The sequence below is a fragment of the Vigna umbellata genome, chromosome 4 (genome assembly GCF_029865625.1).
Source record: "Vigna umbellata cultivar VRB3 chromosome 4, Vumbellata_1.0, whole genome shotgun sequence".
Classification (NCBI taxonomy): domain Eukaryota; kingdom Viridiplantae; phylum Streptophyta; class Magnoliopsida; order Fabales; family Fabaceae; genus Vigna; species Vigna umbellata.
In genome coordinates this window covers 18,176,806-18,201,527 of record NC_142168.1, presented here as the reverse complement: position 1 = coordinate 18,201,527, position 24,722 = coordinate 18,176,806, and the positions used below count along the sequence as shown (strand labels likewise).

At 35.6% G+C, this 24,722-nt stretch overlaps 3 protein-coding genes across 3 annotated transcripts; all 3 read right to left on the bottom strand.

The window, feature by feature from the left end:
• Nucleotides 1-203: 203 nt before the first annotated feature.
• Nucleotides 204-2,130, bottom strand: LOC148199412 (receptor-like protein EIX2). Its single transcript, XM_088114505.1, has one exon. It carries the CDS (start codon nucleotides 2,099-2,101, stop codon nucleotides 1,139-1,141), a length of 963 nt encoding a protein of 320 aa, XP_087970631.1. The 5' UTR covers nucleotides 2,102-2,130; the 3' UTR covers nucleotides 204-1,138.
• A 421-nt stretch (nucleotides 2,131-2,551) lies between these two features.
• LOC148199411 (receptor-like protein EIX1) lies at nucleotides 2,552-4,492 on the bottom strand. The gene has a single exon (XM_088112651.1). It carries the CDS (start codon nucleotides 4,490-4,492, stop codon nucleotides 2,552-2,554), a length of 1,941 nt encoding a protein of 646 aa, XP_087968777.1.
• A 6,602-nt stretch (nucleotides 4,493-11,094) lies between these two features.
• LOC148199410 (uncharacterized) lies at nucleotides 11,095-12,532 on the bottom strand. Its single transcript, XM_088112650.1, has 5 exons — nucleotides 12,303-12,532; nucleotides 12,053-12,220; nucleotides 11,874-11,978; nucleotides 11,573-11,660; nucleotides 11,095-11,118 (listed from the first exon to the last, which is right to left on the bottom strand). The coding sequence occupies exons 1-5, from the start codon at nucleotides 12,530-12,532 to the stop codon at nucleotides 11,095-11,097; spliced, it is 615 nt and encodes a 204-aa protein (XP_087968776.1).
• Between the last annotated feature and the right edge of the window lie 12,190 nt (nucleotides 12,533-24,722).

Genomic DNA, 24,722 nt, shown 5'->3' with positions numbered 1-24,722 from the left:
TTGTATCTTTTTAATATTTTTATTTGTTGTTTATTTAATTATGTAAAACATTTTTTTGACATTTTTTATATAACTTTTTTTAACATATTATCATAAGTGTTATTCTATTACTATATAATTGTATTAAAATAACATCAACAATATTTATATACTGTGATAGATAAGAAGTTAGATGTAATGTCCCTGCCATTGGGATATGAATGTATGAAAGAGTAATTAAAGATGAGATTCAATGGATTCTGAATTACAAATTTTTGAGATATCCCATATTCTTACATATACAAATTAGGATATCTCGAATTCTTGGCTTGAAATTAAGTTTATATTATAGATTATACAACCACACACTGTCAAATCATTGCTTCAAGAAACTTCAGCCTCCAAATCTCACACTGCCAACAATCTGTAATGCTTTCATCTCATAATGGAGTCTTGAAGCAAATCATCATAAACTGCAAATTTGGTGCTAAAATTTATATGACAAAAATTAGTAATGAAGGAAGAAAAATTGGAAACCAAATATTAATGATAAACTAAATGAAGCGAATTGTTATTATAACCTTGTGCTAAGATTCATATGATGACAAACAATATCAGTAATGATGGAAAAACAATTTGGAGATCAAATTTTAGTTGTAAACTAAATTATTTAAACTCAATAGTGTACACAAAAAAGTGTATAACATGTAAGCATTTTTAAAAGGGCCTACGCCTAATTCATTTGAAAAAAATGAAAACTTCTCATAACAGAGCACACTATCAATAATTCCTTTACACCAATAAAAACAATTATTTCTGGAAAAAAGGAACTACCAATAGTAAAGCCATGAATAGGAGCGTAGGATATAATCAATGTTTAATAAAATTGATGAAAATCAGTATGTAGCTGAGAGAGACATCAATTAATTAAAGTATGTTTAGTGCTTTATTGTAAGCAAGAATCAAATTCTAACACTTACATTCATGGCAAGCCTTGTACATTTCTTTTTAGAAAGGTATTCTCGATTTCAATATAAAACCTACCTATTGATTTAATTATCTAAAGGAGAAATAAGAACTATAAATTCAAAGAAAGAAGTTATTAGAGTTATATACCAGCAGTTTTTGAACCACCTTCTGCACTCTGTTAGTTGTTTATCTACCTTTTGCGCTTCGCTAAGTTCACTTGAACCATTACAAATAGAGAGTCTATTAGTCTGTTCAAGAACCTCAGATAAGTCACTCTCCATGGTTGCCAAAGTAGTAATGGACCTAATAAGCCCCAAAAGCCTGTGAAGAATCCTACTCCCAAACTCCAGTATAATGCTTCATAGAAAACATAATATTCTCCATGGACTTCCGCTTTTTGAGGCTTTACTAATGTCTGATCTCCTTCACAACTCTTGTTAATTTGTTCACCACAAAGATCAACATTTCCTTCATAACTAGAGGCATCAAATGTATCCATGTGTCTTCCCAATGGGATTCTTCCAGAAAGAGAATTGTGTGACAAGTCCAAGTTTTGGAGAAAATCCATTTGAGAAAGAGAAGAAGGAATTCTCCCATAGAATTGATTTCTTGACCAGTCAAGGGATTCAAGTGAACTTAAATTTCCAATATCGGAAGGAATTTCTCCACTCAAATTGTTTCTTGATAAATTCAAAGAAACTAACCCCAGCATGTATGTAATCTCTTTCGGGATTTCACCGATTAAATTATTACACGAGAGATCAATACCCTGAAGAATCAATTCGGGATGTGTGAAGCTGCGTTCCATACCTTTCCACATCCACGTTATATGAAACGTATAATAAGTAGCACCGAAGAAATTATAAATTTCATAGTAAGTAGTATTGTACCAATGCACACGACTTTCAGTTTCAGCTTTGTCGATGCTCTTTTGAGACAATGCTGTAAAATTGTTTAAGCAAGTTGGAATTCCGTGAGACATCTTATTTTTGGAAAGATCCAACAATTGAATACCCTTCAAATAACATAGATGAAGGGGAATATCTCCAGAGAACTGATTCCCTCGCATGATCAAGATTATCAATTGCTGCATGTTTTCTCCAACCCATGATGGTATTGAACCGGACAACATATTCTCACTCACATCCAACATAATTAAATTCTTGCAATTCTCCAAAGAGGAAGGCAATTCGCCCGTTAAATTATTGTTTCGTAAAATCAAAGTTTCCAATTTGACAATGGTACCGATGGAGATAGGTATCTTCCCTGAAAATTGATTGCTGCTTAAATCAAGAAACAATAATTGGTTTACCGATTCCCAACAATCTGGAAGTTGCCCCTTTATTCGATTGTATGATAAATCCAAAGTGGCCAAGTTTGATGCTGTGATGTTTCCACATAAGAAATTTGAAAATTTATTTTCAGAGAGTAAGAGCTCGGAAGCTTCTAGTAAAAATAATGGAACTTCTCCCTCAAATTTATTTGAATTTAAAATTATAGATGGCCTGTAAGGAAGCTTCAAATGCATATTAGGGATTGAACCAATGAGATTATTGTGAGACATATTCAAATTGTACAGAATTTGCAACTTGTTCCAAAACCATTATGGTACTAAATTATTCAACCCATTATCAGATACATCTAGCGATACTATGGAATTTTGAGTCTGGAGCCAATAAGGAAAACTCGGACCTAGCTTGCAAGATGCAAGATGCAAGTAACTTAATTGAAAGGGAGGAATCCAACTCGAACCAAATTTTAGAGATAACGAGTTACCTGACAAGTCTAAGTAAAATAATTTGGAAAAATTAGAAAGATGAGCTTCAGTGACATCACCCTCTAAAGAATTCCCCTCCAACGATAAAATCTCCAACTCAGATAGCAGTCTGATGCTCTTGGATATTTTGCCAGTAATTCCGTTATAAGATAAGTTCAATTCCCGTAATATGTGTATGCCACACCATGAAGAATTTCGAATGAAGCTCGCAAGTTTGCCATTCAACTTGTTATTTGAGAGGTCTAATCTTTGTAATATGCACATGCTTCGAAAGAAAGACGGAACCTTGCCTTGAAGTTTGTTATTGGAGAGAGAAAGATATCCAAGAGAGTTCATCGCTTTCCCAAATGCACCGGGAATGGGACTTTCTAACAAGTTACTACTAATATCAATGATAAGTAGATTGGTGGTGAAGTTAGAAATCCAGTAAAATATAGGAGATGATTTTAAAAAGTTATGACTGAGATCAAGGATTTGAAGTGAGGACAAAAATTTCATTGTGGAAGTAGATGAAACATGGAAACTTCTGTCTATAAGACTGCAGTTTCGTAGATAAAGCTCTTGCAGTTTAGTGCTTATATTAAAATTCCCTAGAAACATTGATGATGTTAGATTATTATTAGAGAGGTCGAGGATCTTAAGAGATGGAAAATTTGGGCATAAAGAAGGTGGCAAAGCTATATTATTGTGAGAAAGATAAAGTTCTTTAAGATGAAGGCTAAAGTTAAACAAGAATTGAAGTGTTGATGATGTCAACTTATTAGAAGAGAGATCTAGGATGGTAAGAGGAATGGAACTTTTGGGAGAATGTGAATGAAACAAAGATTGAATATCATCATCCAAAAGATCATAATTTTTTAGCCTCAACTCCCTCAAGTTCGGAATGAGCTTATTAATACTTTGTAATAGCCACTGGTGAGAGAAACTAATATTATGCAATGAACTCAGCTCAAGAATGGTTAAAGAATGGAGAGTAGACAACCATTTTGCATCCTTAGGTTTTATATCAAAATGGCCAACTAGTCGGAGAGTGTGCAACAATGGAAGATTCCCTATGCGAAAAGGGATTTCTCCACAAAGGGAATTTGAAATATAGCTTGACGTTTTGGTTGTATATAGAGGAGTGTTATATCCAAGACTGAGATATTGTAACTTTCTGAAATTCCCAATTTGAGATGGGATTTTTCCGGAAAGATAAAACACTCCAAGATCAAGATATTGTAAATGTTTCAGATTCCCAATCTGAATCGGAATTTCTCCCCAAAGAACATTTTCCCCAAGATCTAGATAACGTAGTTGTAAGAGATTTCCAAGTGTAGGAGGAATCGTACCCGCAAAATAAGAATGGGAGAGATCAAGATATCCTAAGTTGGTGAAGGAGACCATGAACTCTGGGATGTAACTCAGTTCAAAACTATTATGACTGAGATCCATGTATTGAATATATGGCAAGTGAATGAATGAAGTGACATTGATTGCACCTCTCAAATAGGGTGTATCTCGAGAGTTTCCATGAAGATCAAGTAGTTGCACATGACCAGTATGACTATTGCATTGAACGCCTTTCCATTTGCAGCAATCTGTATTATTGGTCCAAGTGGAGAGCATGCCAAAGTTATCTATGAGACCTTCTTTGAAGCTGAGGAGTGCTTGCCTCTCCCTCTTTATGCACTCACTTTCACTTGAGTTCTTCAATCTCATACTAATTCCTGAGGCAAGCAAAGAAAGAAGAAGAACGTAAACTGTTTTGAGAAAATAAGCAGTCATTGTAGTTTTTCTGATATAAAATAATTTGAACTGAGGGAAGAGTAAACAAGAGTAGTATATTGCGAGAAACAAACTATGATTCATTTATATTCATAATTGTAAGAACCGGTTGCGTCTGTCCAAAAGTCTATGATATGCCTAATTTTTTCTTTTAATTTGGTTTTCTCCGGAACGAGGAAGATGATTGAATTAACCACACGAATAATCACATAATGAGGAAAATTAAAACTATTTCAGAAAAATCTTACTATTAGGCCCACCGAGTTAGAAAATTAGTGCACCAATAATGCAAAGGAAAAATAAAACTTGCCTTGAGAAAAAAGAAGCTGTTGATTGTTCTTACTCTCTTTTTTTTGGTTAAAAATTAATTATATGATAAAAAATAAGATTGGTCCAAAAATCTCAAGTTATTGATTTCCTTATCAATAGCTTATAAATTTGAAACACACCGAAAAGAGAAAACATCGAACTAGTCCAAAAAAAAGACCTTAAACGACTAATTGTTGTATATAAATCCATTTGAAGTGTTAGAAAAGATAAGCATGCTAGACATTTTGAAAAGATGAAAATGAGACTAGCCCAGGAAGTCCTTAAACCATTGTTGTCATATTTGAATCCATTCTATGGGTTTGAAAAAACATTAAGCATGTATCTTAGACACTTGAAACGAAGAAGACGAAATTGGTCCAAAGAACTTGAGGATTCTACTATTCAAATCTATTTTACTATTAGCAAATTAAACACTTTACGAGAAAAGGAAAAAGAATATGAAACATTCAAATTGCACAAAAAGTAAATTAAAGCAAAAGGAATAAATAATTCAGAAACACAATTACTAACTTGCAAAGTTCAAAAAACTATTTGACAACATTTATGTTGACAATTGGTCAGCTGGTTGGTTTTTCCCTCATTTAATAATACTAAATATAAATATATAAAAAAAGGACAGAATTCACAGATATGGAAATTATTTGTTGTTATTTTAGCATACAAGAGTTCCATCGTTCTTTGGCAAACATTAGATACATGATAGCTGTTTTTTATTAAATAAACTTAAATTGTAATGTATGTCTTATGTACTATATACTTGATTAATTTGGATCATGCGTCTATGTTGTTCATGTTTGACGCTATCCATCTCCGATACTTTATAATATTTTATCAATATTTATTAATGAAATATTGAATCTATAAAATAGTAGTTATTATAAATAAATAATTTTACTTGTATAGATTTAAAATAAATAATTTAAGTTATAATATAAAATTATTTCAAACAATTTAATGTTTTTATAATATCAAAATTTATAATTGAGAACTAAAGATTATTTTAAATTGAAACTAACCAATGATTGAGAATACCAAAATAAAGTGAAAGATAAAAGAAAAACAGTTTAAGATGTTTTATATTTTTTCCATGTTGTGGAGATATGGTATGAAATGCACAATAAGGTGAATGGAAGATGTAATGTAATGATAGAATGACAAACCTTTATATTCATTTAACACGTATCAAAAGAGTAAATTCAAAAGAGTAAAATGATGATAAAACATTGAAATTTTGTATTTTTATGACAAAAAAAGAGTAGAAAGAAAATAAAGTGTCAAATAATGAATGTAAAACTATGATTTTGTATTTAACTCCTATTAATTATGATGTGTTTTCTTCATACACAAAATATTCTTCATGACATTTCAAACTATAACTTATTAAGTTTCTATATACACGAGAATCATTAATTGTATAAACTAATATGACAAACATATAAAAGAAATCCATCAAATGTATTGATCAATGTGGACATGGATGTTATTGTTTTCTCATTTTTCTAACTTACTTGGCAAGGTAGAAAACTATGAAGATGAATGAAAACTACACTTAGTTCACATGATGTGTATATTATTTCAAAGCATGAGTTGTGTGGAATTAGAACTGTAAGATGTGTGACTGGATGAATGGGTTATAATGAGTTAAAACTTTAAAACCTAGGTTTGAAGAAATTAACCACGCCCATAAAGAAACTAGTTCAAAATATCTAAATATAATGACAGTCTTAGTTCGCTCTGAAATGGAAAATCAGTTCACAAATAACACAGAAGGAAAAATAAAAGTATTCCTAAGAAAGCAACAACCTATTTATCGTACATGATGGTTGCAAAAGAGAAAAAGGAAATTAGTCGGAAAATATCAATTCATTAATTTCCCCAATTGAATCCATTTTATAAGTTAGAAAATTTATCACATATTTAAAAGAGAAAAATTGTAGCTAGTCCAAAACTCTAAAGCTATGGTTCTCTCATACTATTTTATGGGTCCTAGTACAAAAGAATCGTATAACGTCGGTGTCTTTTGACCTTTTACGTCAAATTTGAGACCGACATCATATCGAAAGAAGTTAAATGAAGTCGAATTTAAAATATTTGACGTTAATTTACATTAATTGACGTTGGACATTGAACAATTTGACGTCCCCAATCAGATATTGCTTTATGTCCAACGTCAATTAACGTCAAATTTTGCTAATGTGTTGTGATCCTTTTTTACAACTCTACGAGACCTGAAAAGTAGAAAAACAACAAATATAAAAGGACAAAAACTATGACAAATTTTTAGGTCATTTTTGAAAAGCAGAAACACAACAAATGTAAAAAGACAAAAACTATGACAAATTTTTAGGTCATTTGGAGTTGTTTTCAATATACTCTCAGTTCTGATCTAAACCTTAGATGTATAATGTGTAATGCAGTATCAACAACAAATAACAAGAACAACAAACAACAAACAAGTTGAACAAACAAATTTTTCAAAACGAAAACGAAAACTAATCTTCAAAAGGTGGGTTCGTCGGAATAAAATATTGCCACCAATGAGAGAGAAAGCAAAATGAACCTATAAAAAACAAGAACACGAAAACAATCAGTCAAAACAAACGAAAATCATATACCTAAAGTAGTTAATCAACATGCATTTGTATCAAATGAAAAAAATATTACATTTGGTGGTCGTCAAACTTCATTCGAGAAAAGTTTGAGCAGAAAAGAGAGTCTCGCGCTAAGATAAAGTGAATGAATTTTTAACCTTTTACTTAAATTTTTATTGAATTCAATAACCTTTTGACGTTTAACTCTAGGACATTCAACATTTTATAACCTTTTGACGTCTAATTCTAAGGCATTCGACATCATAAGTAAGTACATTTTCACCTTCGTGCAAAACATTTTTATGAAATTTAGCCAATAGGACATTGAACTTCTCAATATTCGACGTTTTATAACAAATTGATTTCGAATCACAGTCCTAAACAACGTCTAATAATTACATTTATTTATAAAAATGTCACCGATCACTTTTAACGTTGGTTATTCAGTGGTTCATAGCTAAACGCGTGACGTTATACACTGTTTTTGTACTAACGGGGTTGGAAAGTTAAGTATGCGACACTTTAAAAGAATGAAAATGGTCCTTGGTTGTCTTGTTTGAGTTTATTTTATGGGTTAGAAAATTACAGATGTTAGACATTGGAAAAGAAGAAATGAAAGTGGTCCATAAAGAATTTATAAGCTATTGACTATTGTATTCCAATTCATTTAACGTGTTAAAAGAAGTATAAAGACACTTGAAGTGAAGAAAACGAAATTGGTCCAAAATCGTTTTATTCTAATTCGTTTGAAAATTTAAGCATGACTTCATATAAAACAAATGAAAATGGTCCAAAAACTTTACACTATTGATTTGTCCTATATATTTGAATTCAACATATGCGTTAGAAAATTAAGCATGTTAGAAAACAAAGAAGAAAATGAAACCGGTCCAATACCTTAAGGTATTGGTTTTCCTAATCGAATCCATTTTATAAGTTAGAAAACTGTGAACATTTAATCCTCAAACATATCTATTATGAATATATTAATCTTTTGATTTGACATTCTTTATATAAATTCATATGCAAATTTTTCATTCATTTGATTTAGAAGAGAAATTCCTTTAAAAAATGTCCAAAATATTCATCAAGTGATTTTGTTGATAATGAATATTTTCCTTCAATAACGCAGTGAATTATTTTTAATTGAAGAAAAATTCAACATTATATCCATGTATTTTTTTATAGGAAAAATATTTATATATATTTACATATGCATATGAAACACTAGGAGTACTCATCACACAATATTCTAACTTTACAAAGATATGTAATAGACCATAATCTTCCTATAAGTGTCTATCTCACCCAGGTTGGTGACATGTATCCATGTAGAAGACTTAGGCTAAGTCATTCAGAATTTTCATATATGAAACTGTTACACAAGGGCTGTCTGTACACATTCAACATCCCTAAACAATATTAGAGATATGCTGTAACTATTTAAGAAACTTCTATATCTTAAGAAAAGAAAGAAAATATCTAGTTGGAAAACCCTTCGATAATCTATTTTACTATTGAATATTAACATCCAAAAACTTTCATTTTGTTTTTGTTTCGGTTGAAAGGGGTACGAGACTATCGTCCTTTCTTCCTCCACTCCCTTATACTTCATCACTTGCGATTCACTCTGATCGTTCTCCTCTCCGCTTAAGTTAAGCTCTTATGATGCCGACCGGTGGAGTACCTGCATAAAGCACTCTGACGCTCAAGTCAGAACACTAGTACAAAAACAACGTATTACGTCGGTTATTTTTGGCTTTTAACGACGAACTTCAGTCCGACGTCATTGATAACGGTTGAAAATACCGTTATCTGTGATGTAATTTTGATACTAAATGAACATTTTTTTGCTTAGAAACTTGCTTGGAATCATGTTTTTATGTTAAGTTGTGTGAATAAGAGAGTTGAGGTTGAATTTGATGATTTTATGACTAATTCCCTTTGTTTTGATAGAAAATGAGTTAATATGGAAAGCGGGGATAAAGTTCTAAGGAGATGGAGCTTAGAAAGGTCTGAAGCACCAGAAGGAAGGAAGCTTGAGGCTTGGGCGCCCTTTTTGGAGGCTTGAGCGCAACAAACCACTGCTCACTGCTCGGGCGCCCCTTTTTGGGCGCTTGAGCGCCAACAGAACGAAGCTTGGACTTCCTCTGGAAGGCTTAAGCGCACAAAGTGTCGTTCACCGCCCAGGCACCCCTTTTGGGGCGCTTGAGCGCTGGATGCACGAAGCTTGGGCAACCTCTGCAAGGCTTGAGCGTGGAAGACCACCGCTCACCGCCTGGGCGCCCTAAGTGGGGTGCTTGAGTGCTAGTTTCTCGGGCTTGGGCTTTGTTTCTGTTTAAAGGACCCAGGCGTCCTAGGTTTGGCATCTTTGGCTGGAGCAGCACAACAATACACTCTTCCATTCTCTGAAGGCAGATTCGGAGGCGGGAGCTTCCATCCTCTACTTTCAGGGTTTTGCTATCTCGTGTTTTTCTGTTATTCATCTAGTCTCACAATGTCTATGGTGAACTAAACTCTATTTATTGTTGGGGGATGTAACCTTGTGAACTCTCATGTATTTGAATTGATTCTTAATCATATATGCTTTTCATTAATTGTTAGAGTAATTCATGTATGCTTATTACATGCTTTGTTTAACTCATTCATCGCATGATTTATGAATTGCATGAGTGTCGGGAGGTTCCTTACAATTCAGGTTCTTGTTGAATTCTCCCAAGAGTAATATTTCTCAAGGATGACAGTATGAGTCTTGGTCGTCTTAAGCTCTTGATCTTCACATTTAATTGCTAGGAATGCTAGGAATTGCATGAACTGGTGATTAAGGACAGGCTTATTCGCCAAGGGATCGAGTTTAGGTGATTTAGTGAGTGACGTTAGCATTAATGCATAAAGAAGAATTCTTATATACACGAGAGGGAACTTGGTGAAATCTAACCCCAACAACATACTAATCTCATATTAAACAACATCCGTTCATCTCTTTGTTACTCTGCTATTGATCAACTTGCATTCATATTTAATTTTTTGTCTTTGCATCTGAAACCAATGATCTCGTTTTCTTTAAGTCTTAATTAATCGAGTTGTCACACAACTGTCTAGTGTCGAGAGTCCTCTGGGATACGATACTTGGTCTTACCATTTTGTATTACTTGTGTGATTTGGTACACTTGTCAATCCATCAACAGTCATATTTGGAGACGTAAATTTTACGTCGAACATTACTAGGCGACGTTAATCCAACAATTTGACGTCAAATGGCTAGAGAATTGACGTAATATTTGTCGATTTTGTACAACGACGTGACTTTAAGTCGACTAGTAAAGAGTGTGACGCCCAATATTTGAATAAATATTTAGATTTATAGTATGATTTGTCGTCTCATGAACGGGGGAACTGACGTAAAGTTCACGTTGTTGTGGAAGATATTTGACGTAACATTGACGTCGAAGTTCAAAGTAGACGTCAATTTTTGAGTAATATTTGAATAAATATTTATATTTAAAGGAATATTTGACATCACGTATAAGGGGAAAGGACGTAATCTTAACGTCGAATGGATAGAGAATTGATGTAATGTTAACATCAAACTTGTCGATTTGAGATGTTAAGATACATATATGAACTTCAAACAATGTATAATTCGACGTTATCGTCAGTGTTTTCTTTTTTAAATTTGATTCATTTTAGCTCATTTAACCAAACCTGAAATACAGAAATCAGTTTTCCAATTCATATATATTCACAGAATTAATTAATTTTAACCATGCTATCATCAATTCATCAATTCCAATTAAATAGTAAAACTAAAAGACGCTAATGTTATCATCAAAACTTAAAAGAACCCAATTTTCCATTCATCTATTCACAGTATTCATCTATTGACAATATTAATCTATTCACAATAATCTATTTACAGTTTAAAAGCTTCACAAGTAAGAAAATGCTACTATCATGAAAGGAAAAATCTAAAGCTATAGCTATTTAAAATGTTTATTCAAATATCCTGCCCAATCCTCTCTTATCGTCTTTATTACTGCATTGGACAATGAAGAGGTAGTATTGAACCGCTACAAAATCAAGGAAACTTTACTATTATATTCGTTTTAATGTCAAAAGTTTATTGATACTTGTAAGATTTTCAAATGTAAATTTCTACCTCAGTCCATTCCCCTCTGATTTCTGCTCGAATGATTGCCTTCATCCATGTAGTAGCCACATGCCTAGGAATCATTCTGCTTATCACACTAAACATGTGAAAGAACTTAGTCAAATGTAATGGTTTAAATTTGACTACGAAAATTAAAGGTTAAAGATCACAAATTCAAACCTTAGGATATATAATTTCAAGTTGTTGTCCTCTGGTCCTAGTCACAACTCTAAACAAATTTGACACATTAGAAACATAAGTTAATATATTAATATCATAATGAATTGATAAGAATGAATGTAATACTTACGTTTGTATCAAGGACTTTAAGTCCGTTTTCATCTTCCTATGAAGAGAACAAAACCATACAACTTGTGCTTTTTTTGGAATGATCACCATGAGTTGCCAATGGCCCCTATCATGTACCAACAACTAGTGAGTTTATTGATTAAAATTTGATAAAAGTTGACAATATTGGGAAACACATACGCATCAATGTATGGCGCGATATATATCTCTTTGTTAGACTCAGTCATCCATGTTTGAATATATGATTTTTTGGAATCTAATGTGTTTCCAGATTGTTGAATGGTCTGAGGTTCAAGAAAGCCATAAACTGACGCCTGACCTAATTCCACTACGATGGTGTCCATGTACCTATAAGAATAAAGTTAAGTATATTTATTAAAAAGTAATAATACTAATATACAAATTGGAAAATAACAAATAAAAAACTTACATGCACCACAGTTGTATGCATGCACTGGTCAACATTTTTTCTCCACCATTAATCTCAAATGCATCATCGAAATTAATATACAATGGAACATCGCACTTGAGGCCAAATGTTCTTAACTCCCACAGCAGCTCTACCGGTCCTTTTCTCAACTTATTTAATCTCAATGTCAATATGGATATAGGATCATCGTCTTCTGCTTCCTCACGAGCCTCATTCACAGGTTGAGCCATTGCTTGTTTCTCAGGACAGTAGACCTATAACTTACATTTACAAAAGTTAGCGATCATTTAATTATAACTTGAAGATTTAAGATAATAAAAAGAAGAATATAATACCGCTAGTGGGCCAAAATATGGCATCATCATAGCCTTAGGCCAAGCTATAAATGTGCCTAAGGTGTCCCCCACGAATTGGAGTTTAGATGTAGGCACTGGCACTCGAGCCCAGGGTCTCTTGGATCCTCAATCATTACCCTGCGCGAGTGGGCAATAAAGGAGCACCATGAATGGTCTGACCTCCTACAATCTGTCGTCCCACAGCCACTACGCACGGAGGATCCTCATCAACCCAAAACTCATACTGAATATTGTAATCAGTACAATCTGCAATAGAGCATGAGCCTTTGGTGCTCACAGGAGGTATAGTAGGATCATCTGTAGGGGCGTCCTCCTGTTGTGACTGTTGTTGTTGCTGTTGTTGTTGTTGTTGTTGTTCCTGTTGTTGTTGCTATTGCTGTTCTTGGGTGATCATCGCAAGTTTTTCTTCGAGCATTCTTAAGCGTTCACCCATGCATTCCTGTAATTCGACTTGTACCTATTGCTGATGCTACTAACCATTTCATGAGTCACAACTTCTGTGCTTCTTGGTTTAGGGCCAAAGTAGTCCCTCAATCCAATAACTCCTCCAATAGCACACACACAACCTGGACGGTCTAACCGACCTGTGGCTGCTACTAGGAGGTCTTCCCTACCTTGTTGCCCACATGTGCCTTGAGTCTGTTAGTCAACCAAGTCATCCTGCATATCATAATGAAGTTAGACACATTAAAAGTTTGTTAGATAATTTTTTTATGAATTATGGTAAGTAGTTAAAAGTTTCCACTTATAATTCTCTGGGATATCTCCTGAGTAGACTGAGATGTAAACTGGCCATTGGACTTTGTCCGTGCAGCCTTTCATAATTCATGTCTAGCTAGTGGAGGTGCTAGATTAGGTGACTCAAGACCTAACTCCTCAGCACAACGTTTTCTCATCTTTTTCTCTAATAACGCATAATCACCACGTGATAGTATGTGTGGTCTATAATTAAGTTTCTGCCTCTGCTGGGCGGCTATCCTTTTCACCTATGAAAAAATGAAAATCATTAAGCATAAATCACAAATTAACATCTTGTGTGACTAGAGCAAAATATTAAAAAACATACCTGTCACTCAGGAGTAAGTCTAGATTCTTTAAACTGCACCCACTCCTCCTCAGTTATTTTATACTTTGTACAAGGAACGTCATTTTGCTTAGAGCCAAAGACGTATTGATGTGTCATGCTCGTCTTGAATTCCCTTCATCGAACTACAATTTGGGATAAAATCTTCTTCCTTATCCTCTCATCATTAGGAATATCCCAATTTTCCTGTTAACACCAAAATTAATGTTAAAGCACATTCAACAAAAATAAGTCAATGATGGAAGTAAAACATCTTAAACATACCAAAATATCCTACCATAGTAGATTTTTGTCAACCTGTGGGACATCATCCCAACAAGTAGCGACAATAGGGACATGATATTTTTCCATCACGCCTAAGTAACTCCTAAACGATGCTGCATGTGCCCCAATAGGCACAAATGTTCGGGGATCAAACTCCACCGTCACTGATTTATCATTAACCCGACAGGATGTGACATCAGGCATCCGAGTCATAGATCTATGATAACGGTTGAAAATACCGTTATCTGTGATGTGATTTTGATACCAAATGAACCCCTTTCTACTTACAAACTTGCTTGAAATCATGCTTTTCTATTAAGTTGTGTGAATAAGAGAGTTAAGGTTGAACTTGATGATTTTGTGACTAAATTCCCTTATTTTGGCAGGAAATGAGATAATATGAAAGCAGAACTAAAGTGCCAAGGAGATGAAGCTCAGAAAGATCTGAAAAAGTACAAGAAAGTAGGAACGCATAGCGAGAGCTTTGGGGAGGTTGGTCTCTGTCTGGGTTCTCGCATAGCGACCTGGGTGTGCTATGCGAGATGTTAGAAGTTTGATGTATGCTGCGACTTAATTCGCTATGCGAATTAAGGTGTGCGCTGTGCGAGATCCTCTTGTCTCGCCTTGCGAATAGGAGGTGCTGTGTGACTCGTGTTCGGTCAAGTCTCTTCTTTTGATACCTTTGATTGGATAAATTGCTTGGAATGCATAGTATGATGGGATTTATGTGGGAAGTATTTGAATGAATGAGATATGTTGGATTCACTGTGATAATATGATGGTTTGTGGTTATTCATGTCTTGGGTTAAGTTTCAAAGTGACAGTATGGTTCATGGACGTAATTCCATGATCCTCAATGAGAGGATACATGGTGGTGCCCTGGTGATGTGTGGAATGATTGCATGGTAGCTCGGTCTTGGGGGTTTTTCTGACGTTCCAATGGTCTTTCATTCTCAAGTAGAGAGGATTGATCCATGTGGTGAGGAGTAGGAGGAGGTCCTAGTCTTGGAGGCTTCCAGTATGCTCCAGGGCGTGGAACGGACTAACCTCATGAGTGTGGTAGGGTGGAACCCATTGGCAACGGCTTTGCAAAGCAGTAGAGGCCACCACGAGTGCATAACCCGCCATAGCTCGGTAGTCATTCCGATCCGGACGAGTCGGTCTATAAAGCAATGGGTCTGGTGATGTCAATGTACTATGTTTGAGTGACTTTTGCATGTCGTGTGTGATTGATTAACATGATTTTTAGATCTAGCTCACCCTTGCTTGTTTGTATTGCTTGTGTATGTTTCTTCTTGCGATGATCATCCACTTGGATGGGAGCAGATGGCGAAGAGGTTCCTTTAGAGACAACTCTGGAAGTTGAGGACAATGTTGTTGCCTAGTCTCCTAGGATGCTATTAGTTGATCTTATATTCTAAAATACTATTACCCATTTGAGCTTATATTTTATATCTTGTTGGAGTTTAAGCTTATATTCTGAAGTTACTTAGGGATGACTGTAATCCTATTTACTCTCAACTGCTTTTCTATATTATGCATGTGGACATCTTTATTATATATGCTTTCTATATAATTGGGATGTCACATAATCCAAAAGACAAATTTTATATTTTGAGATTGTACACTCTAAAATATATTATAAAGTTTATATTTTGAAATGTATATTTAGGAATTCTAATTTTACATTCTATATTGAAGCGTGTAAAACATAAAATTATAATATTTTCTATTTCTGAATTGTATAATTTGAAAGATTTATGGATTGTCCAATTTAAATTTAGATTGAAAAAAAACCACTACTTTTATTTATTTTATGGTGTAATTGGTATTTTTAAATTATGAGAAGCAGCGAGAAAATACGGGGTGCAGAAAACAGTAGCCTTTGTTCTTTCAGTATATTTTGTGGGTTAGAAATGAAGCATGCTAGACACTTTCAAACAATGGAAATGGTTGAAAGACCTGTTGATGGTCCTATGTGAATTGATTTTATGGGATAGAAAATGACAGATGTTAGACATTGGAAAACAAGAAAATGATTTAGAAGAGGAATTCCTCTAAAATTTCCAAAACATTTTCTTTAGTATAGCAAAGTCCCAGAGTAAAAAAAATATAAGGTTCTATACATTTTATAATATAAAGCATAATCTTGATCAATTCCCAAAAGACACATATTCAATTTTTTAAAATATTTAGCGTTAAATTAAAATTGAGAATTTAGAGATTGAAAATATTAAAAGAAAGTTGAAAAACAAATTGAGATACTAAAAACAAAATCAAGAGACATAAAATAGATCAATCCAAAATTTCAAGGAATAAAATAATCTAAAAGTCATAGTTCTGTATATATTAAATCCTAATTTGAACGATCGATTGAATCAATCCACTACACCAATTATACTGATTTAATAATAATTCCAGTGACGATGATTCTGACAATTTAAGTTCTCGTTTTAGTTTATTTCTTTTACCAATTCTTATTTTATTTTTGGTTTAATAGCCAATTTAGTCCCCATTTTGGTTGAAAAATCTCAATTTAGTCCCTTGTTATAAAAGTGTTTTACATTAGTCCTCACTTTTAAAATAGTGGGTCAGATTGGTCTCTTTCGTTAAATATAAGTTAACGAAATTAATGGATGATGATGTGACACAGCTTAAAGCTGATGTGTTAGATTGGTCCCTCGTTAGCTTTAAGTTGTGTCACATCATCATCCATTAATTTTGTTAACTTATATTTAACAAAAAGAACCAATCTGACCCACTATTTTAAAAGTTAGGACTAATTCAAAACACTTTTATAACGAGGGACTAAATTGAGATTTTTCAATCAAAGTGAGGACTAAATTGGCTATTAAACCTTTATTTTTCGCATTTGATTTTCTTTCATTTTATGTTTCTTGAATTTACTTTTCTAATTCATTTATTTCTTTTCAATTTACGTTTCCAGTTTTTAAACATACTCTGCTTTAATATACCTTTATCTTCAATATTTTTATTCACCTTATCGAAAGCAAATTCTGATTTTAGGAACTAAAATTTCAAGATTATTCAAAACTTTATAAAAATATAATTATTAGAAACAAATACATGAATTCTAAATTAATATTAACATAAAAAAAGAAAATAAATTGAATTAGATATATTTATAAAATTAGTCTAAAATATAAATAATTTGCAAATAAATTTTGTGTAAATTGTGGAATTCTAAATTAAAATACTTTAATTTAGATTGAAAAACAATTTTGTTTGATAATCTCGTTACAAGAATCACCTCAAAATTATTTGATTTATCAAAACATAATCTAACAAACATCGAGCTCAATTCTAAAAAAAAAATAACATGTTTGCATAGAAAGAACTATAAACACTACTACAAAATTGACTATAGATAGCGCTGAATAGATAGCGCTTTTTTTAATAAGCGCTATCTATTAATGTGCAGAACAATAGATAGCATTTATTTACACAAGCGCTATTTATAACTATGACAATAGATAGCGCGTATTTTAAAAATCGCTATCTATAATTATTTAATATTATTTTTTTAATTAATAAATTGAAATATATCTATAGATAGCGTTTGTTTGAAAAAGCGCTATCTATGATAATTGAATAGATAGCACGTTTTAAACTAAACGCGATGTATTGTGACCCAATAGATAGCACGTTTTAGAGTACGCGTTATCTATAACGATTAAAAGTTTTTCCTCTTCGCGCTACTAGAAGTCTCTTGCAATTTGACGTTCACTTTGAACATCACTGCTTACCGCTGCTCCAAGGTTTCATTCGCGCTCCTTCGTTTCATTCGCGTTCCTCCTCCGTTTCATTCATGCTGCTCCTCCGTTTCATCACTGGTTAGGGCTCTTCTCCTCTGTTTCATCAGCGTAGGGCTCCTTCTCCTCCGTTCATCAGTGCGTTAGGGCTCCTTCGGTAGTTCTCCTTCAATTTGCTCCCGTTTTCAAATGTGTGTGGCCTTTGCTCCTTCGTTTTAGGACTTCCATTTTCAGGTATCACATTCCCTCTCCCTCCTCTTCTCGGCTTCGTTTCTCCTTTGCCTTATTTTCATGAAAACACGTTTTTATCAGGTGGTGATCGCGCCATTGGTGTAGAATCTGTGTTGGTGCACTGGGTTTAGGAACCCATTGTCACTCGCTTCTGTGTTAGGGCAAACACTGAGGGAGAACGACACTCCTCTGGTGAGTTTTTAAATTTTGCAATTGTGTTATAGTTATAGTTATTTTATTTTAGCACATAGGTGGCGTGAATATTTGGGTTTGGTGACTCTGTTTTGCTTGAGTGAGACTTATTCTTTGTGTAAGTATGGAACAAATTGGATGAGTGTGTGTGAGTGTGTCAACACTCAATTTTGTCCGGGTTGTAAAAATTCTATTGGTTATTTATTATTTTCTTTTTTTATTTTACCTTTTTATTTTATTCTATTTTTATGTATTTAGATCTTTGCTTTTAATTCAATTTCTATTTTATTTCTTATTTTCAATTTGTTTTAATAGAGTTAATTAATCAAAATAATTAAAAAATTGAAAAATAAAATTAAAACTGAAAATAATTAAAAAATAAAATAAAATTGAAAAAAAATAAAAATAAAAAATAAGAAGCGTGGGAAAGGGGTATGTGGGACGTGTCTGGAAGGAGGGGACAAGGTGGTTAGAAGGGAATATTTTTCTAAGATTTTGGGGAGGGGGATTTGGTTGGATCAGGGAGAGAAAAAAGAAAAAGGGAGGCCCGAGATCTTTGGAAGGAGGGAGCGGAGAGAGGAATCAGAGGAGAAAAGAAAGGTTTTAGAGGGTGACGAGAGGAGATCATCGGAGGGAGGCAAAGGAGATCTGAAGTGACGAATACCAGAGGCATTCTCAGGTATGCAGCTTGTCCTTTATTCTCTTTCTCATGAAGTATGATAAAACACTATAATCTGTTCAAAAACATTATGGTGTGTGGTCATCATCCTTCTCCATGACCGCTTGCTATCATCATTGGTCAGCTCGATTCCATAGTTACCATATACATACATAATGTCTCGTTGGAAACCCAGTAAAAAACACTGCAAAAAATGCTAACCCAGTAATATCCACTTTATTCATTGCACCATTTTTCGTGAAACCCTTACGTCCCAAGACTCAAGTGGACCCTCTGAAATTCGAAGTCTCCTCCACTGGAATCGCTCTTTCGGTGAGGATGAACGGGACGATGGAGGCGATGGCTTAATACCCCTACTTTGGGCAGCCTTGAGATGAAGAGAGTGGCTGGTTGTTTCGTGGTTGGCAGGTTGGAAGTGGTAGTCTGCTGTGTGGTGGTGGCAGTGGCGTTGCTAAGGTTGTCCTGGTAGGTGATGGTGGCCGTGTAGGGGGCCGTGGAGGTGGTCGAGGAAGTGGACGAGGATAGGCACGGGGAGCCTTATCGTGGCAGTGGTTGTGGTCGTCGTGGAGGTTTTAGCAATGGTGAAGTTGATGATGATGGGTGTTGATGACATGAAGGGATCGGAGATGAAGGCGGAGGAAGACTCTCCTTGGGAATCGCTGTTTTCGAAGAGAGAAAAGTGGAGACAGTGGCGTCATGATTGGTGGTGGTCCTGGTGGCGCGAGGTGTCGCCGGCGAGGCCAAGGCTTATTCTGGTTGAGGTGACGGTGGCCGGATATGGCAGAGGTGGTGGTGAGTTCGTGGTGCAGAGCTTGGGACCTTGGGTCAGAGAAGACGCGAGCTGGGGAATGGGGAATGAGGATGAACCTCCTGAACCCCTAGAAAATTCTAGGTTAGAAAGCATTGGACTGGGCCAAGCCCAGAAATGGGCGTACGTCTGGTGCATTGGGCCTCTTTTGGAGCGCTCGTTATTTGGCGTCCGTTCGCCATCTCCCCACAACGAACGCTCGCTATCCAAACAAACGAGCGCTCGTTAAAACTTAAGCCTTTTTGACCGTTCGCTCAACTTTCTCCCTAACGAGCGTTCGTTCTCCAAACGAATGAGCGCTCGTTAGATAAACGAATGAGCGTTCGTTAGCCTTAAGCCTTTACGTCCGTTCCCCATTTCAATAACGAACGTTCGTCTTTAAGCTCCCATTTTTTGAACGTTCGTTCGCCATTTCAATGACGAACGTTCGTCTTTAAGCTCCCATTTTTTGAACGTTCGTTCGCCATTTCAATGACGAACGTTCGTCTTTAAGCTCCCATTTTTTGAACGTTCGTTCGCCATTTCAATAACGAACGTTCATCTTTAAGCTCCCATTTTTTGAACGTTCGTTCGTCATGTCAATAACGAACGTTCGTCCTTAAGCTTCCATTTTTGAACATCCGTTCGTCGTTTCAAACAACGAGCGTTCGTCCTTAAGCTTCCATATCTGAACGTCCGTTCGTCATGTCAATAACGAACGTTCGTCCTTAAGCTTCCATTTCTGAACGACCGTTCGTCATGTCAATAACTAACGTTCGTCCTTAAGCTTCCATTTTTGAACATCCGTTCGTCGTTTCAAACAACGAGCGTTCGTCCTTAAGCTTCCATATCTGAACGTCTGTTCGTCATGTCAATAACGAACGTTCGTCCTTAAGCTTCCATTTTTGAACGACCGTTCGTCATGTCAATAACGAACGTTCGTCCTTAAGTTTCCATTTTTGAACGTCCGTTCGTTGTTTCAAACAATGAGCGTTCGTCTTTAAGCTTCCATTGTCGAACGTTCGTTCGTCATTTCAATAACGAGCGTTCGTCACAGCCTCAATTTTTCAACGTCCGTTCGTCATCTCTTCAACGACCGTTCGTTATTCAGCCTTCGTTCCCAACGTTCGTCCGTTATATCTCTCGACGAACGCTCGTCATTCAGCTCACATTTCTAGACGTCCGTCCGTTACATCCCCCAACGGACGTTCGTCCTCTCCCCAACGAACGCTCGCTATCCTCAATATTGTCCCCAACGGACGTTCGTCCTCTCCCCAACGAACGCTCGCTATCCTTAGTATTGTCCCCAACGTCCGTTCAGTCTCTCCAATTTCTTTTGTTTATTTATTTTTCTTTATTGTCTTATTTTATTTTGTTCTATTTATTTATTTTAAACATTCACTTATCCTAAAATATATATTTAATAATACAATATTGATAGTTTAAATAAAAAGAATTTACAAGAAAAGTTTTAAAGGTTTAAAGCGCACGTGTGACCGCTCGCGTCGTCCTTGTGCTAAACACCTTTTCTTCTTTTCTTAAATAAAATTTCAAAAATACGTTTTAAAAGGTTTAAGCACACGTGTGACCACTCGCGTCGTCCTTGTGCTAAAAACCTCTTCTTCTTCCTTAAATAAATTTACAAAAATATGTTTTAACGGTTTAAGCACACGTGTGACCGCTCGCGTCGTCCTTGTGCTAAAAACCTTTTTTCTTCTTCCTTAAATAAATTTACATAAAAAATACGTTTTGAAGGTTAAGTACACGTGTGACCGCTCGCGTCGTCCTTGTGCTAAAAACCTTTTTCTTCTTTTCTTAAATAAAATTTCAAAAATACGTTTAAAGGTTGAACACTCGTGTGATCGTTCGCATCGTCCTAGTGTTCAATACTTTTCTCTCTTATTTACGTAATATTAAACGAGGGTATGAGTGCTCGTGAGATCGTCCGCATCAGCCTAGCACTCAATACTCTCAAGTTTTTCTAAATAAGTAAATAATGGTATGTGTGCTCGTGCGATCGTCCGCATCAGCCTAGCACTCAATACCCTTAAGTTTTCCTAAATAAGTAGATAGCGGTATGAGTGCTCGTGTGATCGTTCGCATCGGCCTAGTGCTTAATATCGTTATCTCTCTTTTCAAAAATAATTAAAAATATTTAAATATCATTTTAAAGGTATGAGTACTCGTGCGACCGTTCGCGTCGGCCTAGTACTCATTACCTTCTTTTTCTCGAAAATATTAAAAACATAAAAAACTCCAAAAATTAAAAACATCTGCTTTTTTCAAACAAACAAACAATCTTTTAACTAGAACTACGTAACCCTGATTTCTCATTTTGAATGAGAATACGTAGGAGCAAGGTCAATCCTTGTCGGGCCCAAAAAACTAAAAAAAATATATTTTGTTTATTTATAATTTTATTTTAGGGGATAGTTAAACATTTTGAAAACCACATCATATTCGCGCATTTAGTTAAAGGTACTGCCTTAGGGCAGGCGTTGTAGGGTGCTAACACCTTCCCTACACGTAACCGACTCCCGAACCCAGAATATGGTTTTCGTGGACCGTGCTTTATCATTTTGAGGTTTTTCCATAGTTTTCCATAATAAACTATGGTGGCGACTCCAAATCTCTTTTTTAAACCCGTTTCTTATTTGGATCGTCGTCCCGTCGCGATTCCGGTTGCGACAGATGGCGACTCCACTGGGGACATTTAGAGAGTCGAGCCATTTAATTAGATGCGCGAATTTGGTGTGGTTTTGCTTTGTGTTTTTCTTTCCCTTTTTGTCTATCTATGTGTGATATTTGGAATAACTGCAATAACTGTGGAATATTGAACCCTAGGGTAGACAATATGTTTATATCTGCCTGGGAATTTTTCTGGTTGTTTTGCAGGTGAGGGTTTGGGTGTGCATAATTTCCTCCCTTCACACACACACTTTCGGCATATCATGAGTGGGGCCCTATACCCGGGTCTGAGCGTAGCTTAGAATTAGAGGAGTTGTGTAGCGGTGTCACTCTGGGATGTACTTCCTGTTTGGCTATCGTGAGAACTCCAGCTAGAGTCTGTTCTCTTCATATATGTTTTCACACCTAGTTGATTACTCGACTGTTGTGGAAATGCTATGAAGGGGGCCATAGCTCTAGTAACCTTTGACCTTTAGGTTCAGGGAACCATCCTTGTGAGATTGCATATACTTGACCTTGAACTCAAAGCAGTGAACCTTTGTTAGGGCACGATGGGAGAAATATGTACTTCTGTAACCCTCACGCTGTTCGTTTTTTTTATGATATTACATTTCATACCATGCATGTGTTTTGTTTTGTCATGTTATTATCATGCATCATATTCATACATCATTTAGTAACATGTTAATTTTAAGGGAAATCACAGGTACCTACTTGACTTCATACGAGATGGATGTTAACACAAGATCCGATGCTACACAGCACACCGACTCTTCCGATTTAAGAAAGAAGTATAGTCTAAGAACCTATGTTGGAAACTTGATCGGGCTGATAAACTTGGGCAAAAGGCTTAAGACTATAAAGAGAGAAACCTTTCAGAGAAGATATGGAAATTTGTTGAATTTAATGGAGGTTGAAGTACAAATACCCGCTATCACAGCCTTGGCACAATATTATGATTCTCCGCTTCGATGTTTCACATTTCAAGACTTTCAATTGGCACCAACCATAGAGGAGTTCGAGCATATCTTGGGTTTGCCACTGGAGGGCACCACTCCCTACCAACATTTAGAGCATCATGCCTCTATACCCACCATTGCTGCCATCATGAAATTACATCCCAAGGAGCTTGAAGACAGGATGATGATGAGGAATCAAGTGCATGGGTTATCACAGGGATATCTAGAGCAGTATTTACAGCACTTGGCTGATAAAGAGGATTGGGAAACTTTCATGGATGTATTAGCCCTCACCATATATGGCATCGTCTTGTTTCCCAAAATAGAAGAATTCGTGGATTATTCCGCGATAGACGTCTTCGTGGCGAGTAAAACTAGATCAGAGAATCCTGTAACAGCAGTTCTTGCGGATGTTTATGGGACCTTAAGTTTTTGCCATGAGAGAAAGGGAAAGAAGATTCTTTGTTGCTTACCAGCGTTGGATACATGGATGACAACTCGCGTGTTTAAGGAGATGGTCGATGTCAAGAGTCTATCGGAGACTTTGTCACACCAAGGGCTTAAAGGTAAAAGAGGAAACGATTGGGCCCGATTCCTTGCTGGCTTGAGCGAAAGAAGTATAAAATGGCGCCTTCCTTGGCTCGGAAATAAACTGGCTATACAACATTGTGGTAGTTTTCCTAATGTGCCTCTCATAGGTGCCCGGTACTGTATAAATTACAACCCTCTTTTGGTGCAAAGACAATTTGGGCATCCCATGAAAGGGGCACCTTCATCAGATTACCTTGCTACCCTATTCATTTATTAGGAAGACGGGCATTTCATCGAATTGTTAAGAAAGGTTAAAAGCGCCTGGGAAAATGTTGTTCGAGCAGAGAAGGACTTGAGGGATGGAGTAGTGGATAGCAGTATTAGTTATCACACCTGGATTCTGGAGAGAGTGAAAGTAGTCAAGCTGCCTTTCAAGCCAATCAAGGATCACTCAGCTAGTGAAGGACCATCTCAAGCCCCAGAAAGTGAAGAGGTGCAACAATTGAAGGCTGAGATGGAGAAATTGAAGGTGAGGAATGCTAGGTTGGAAAACGAATTACAAAGGGCGCGTAATAATCTTGTGGATATGAAAAATGATAACGAAGAAAAGTCGCGGGCTTATGAAAACCTTGTCAAAAGCCAGAAGGCTGAGAGGGATTACACATTTCGAGTAAAACAGGATCTAGCTGCCGCGAGTAAGGAATTATCCATGAGGGTAAATGAGAAGAAGGTGGCTTTAGAAGAGGGGAAGGAGTGGAAGCACCTCTACGAAGAAGCCAAAAGAGATAAACGAGAAGCCCTGAAGAGATTAAGAGAAGCGCAGATTCAGATAGAAAAAGCGGGGCATGAGATGAAAGAGATGGCCATGTCGTTTGA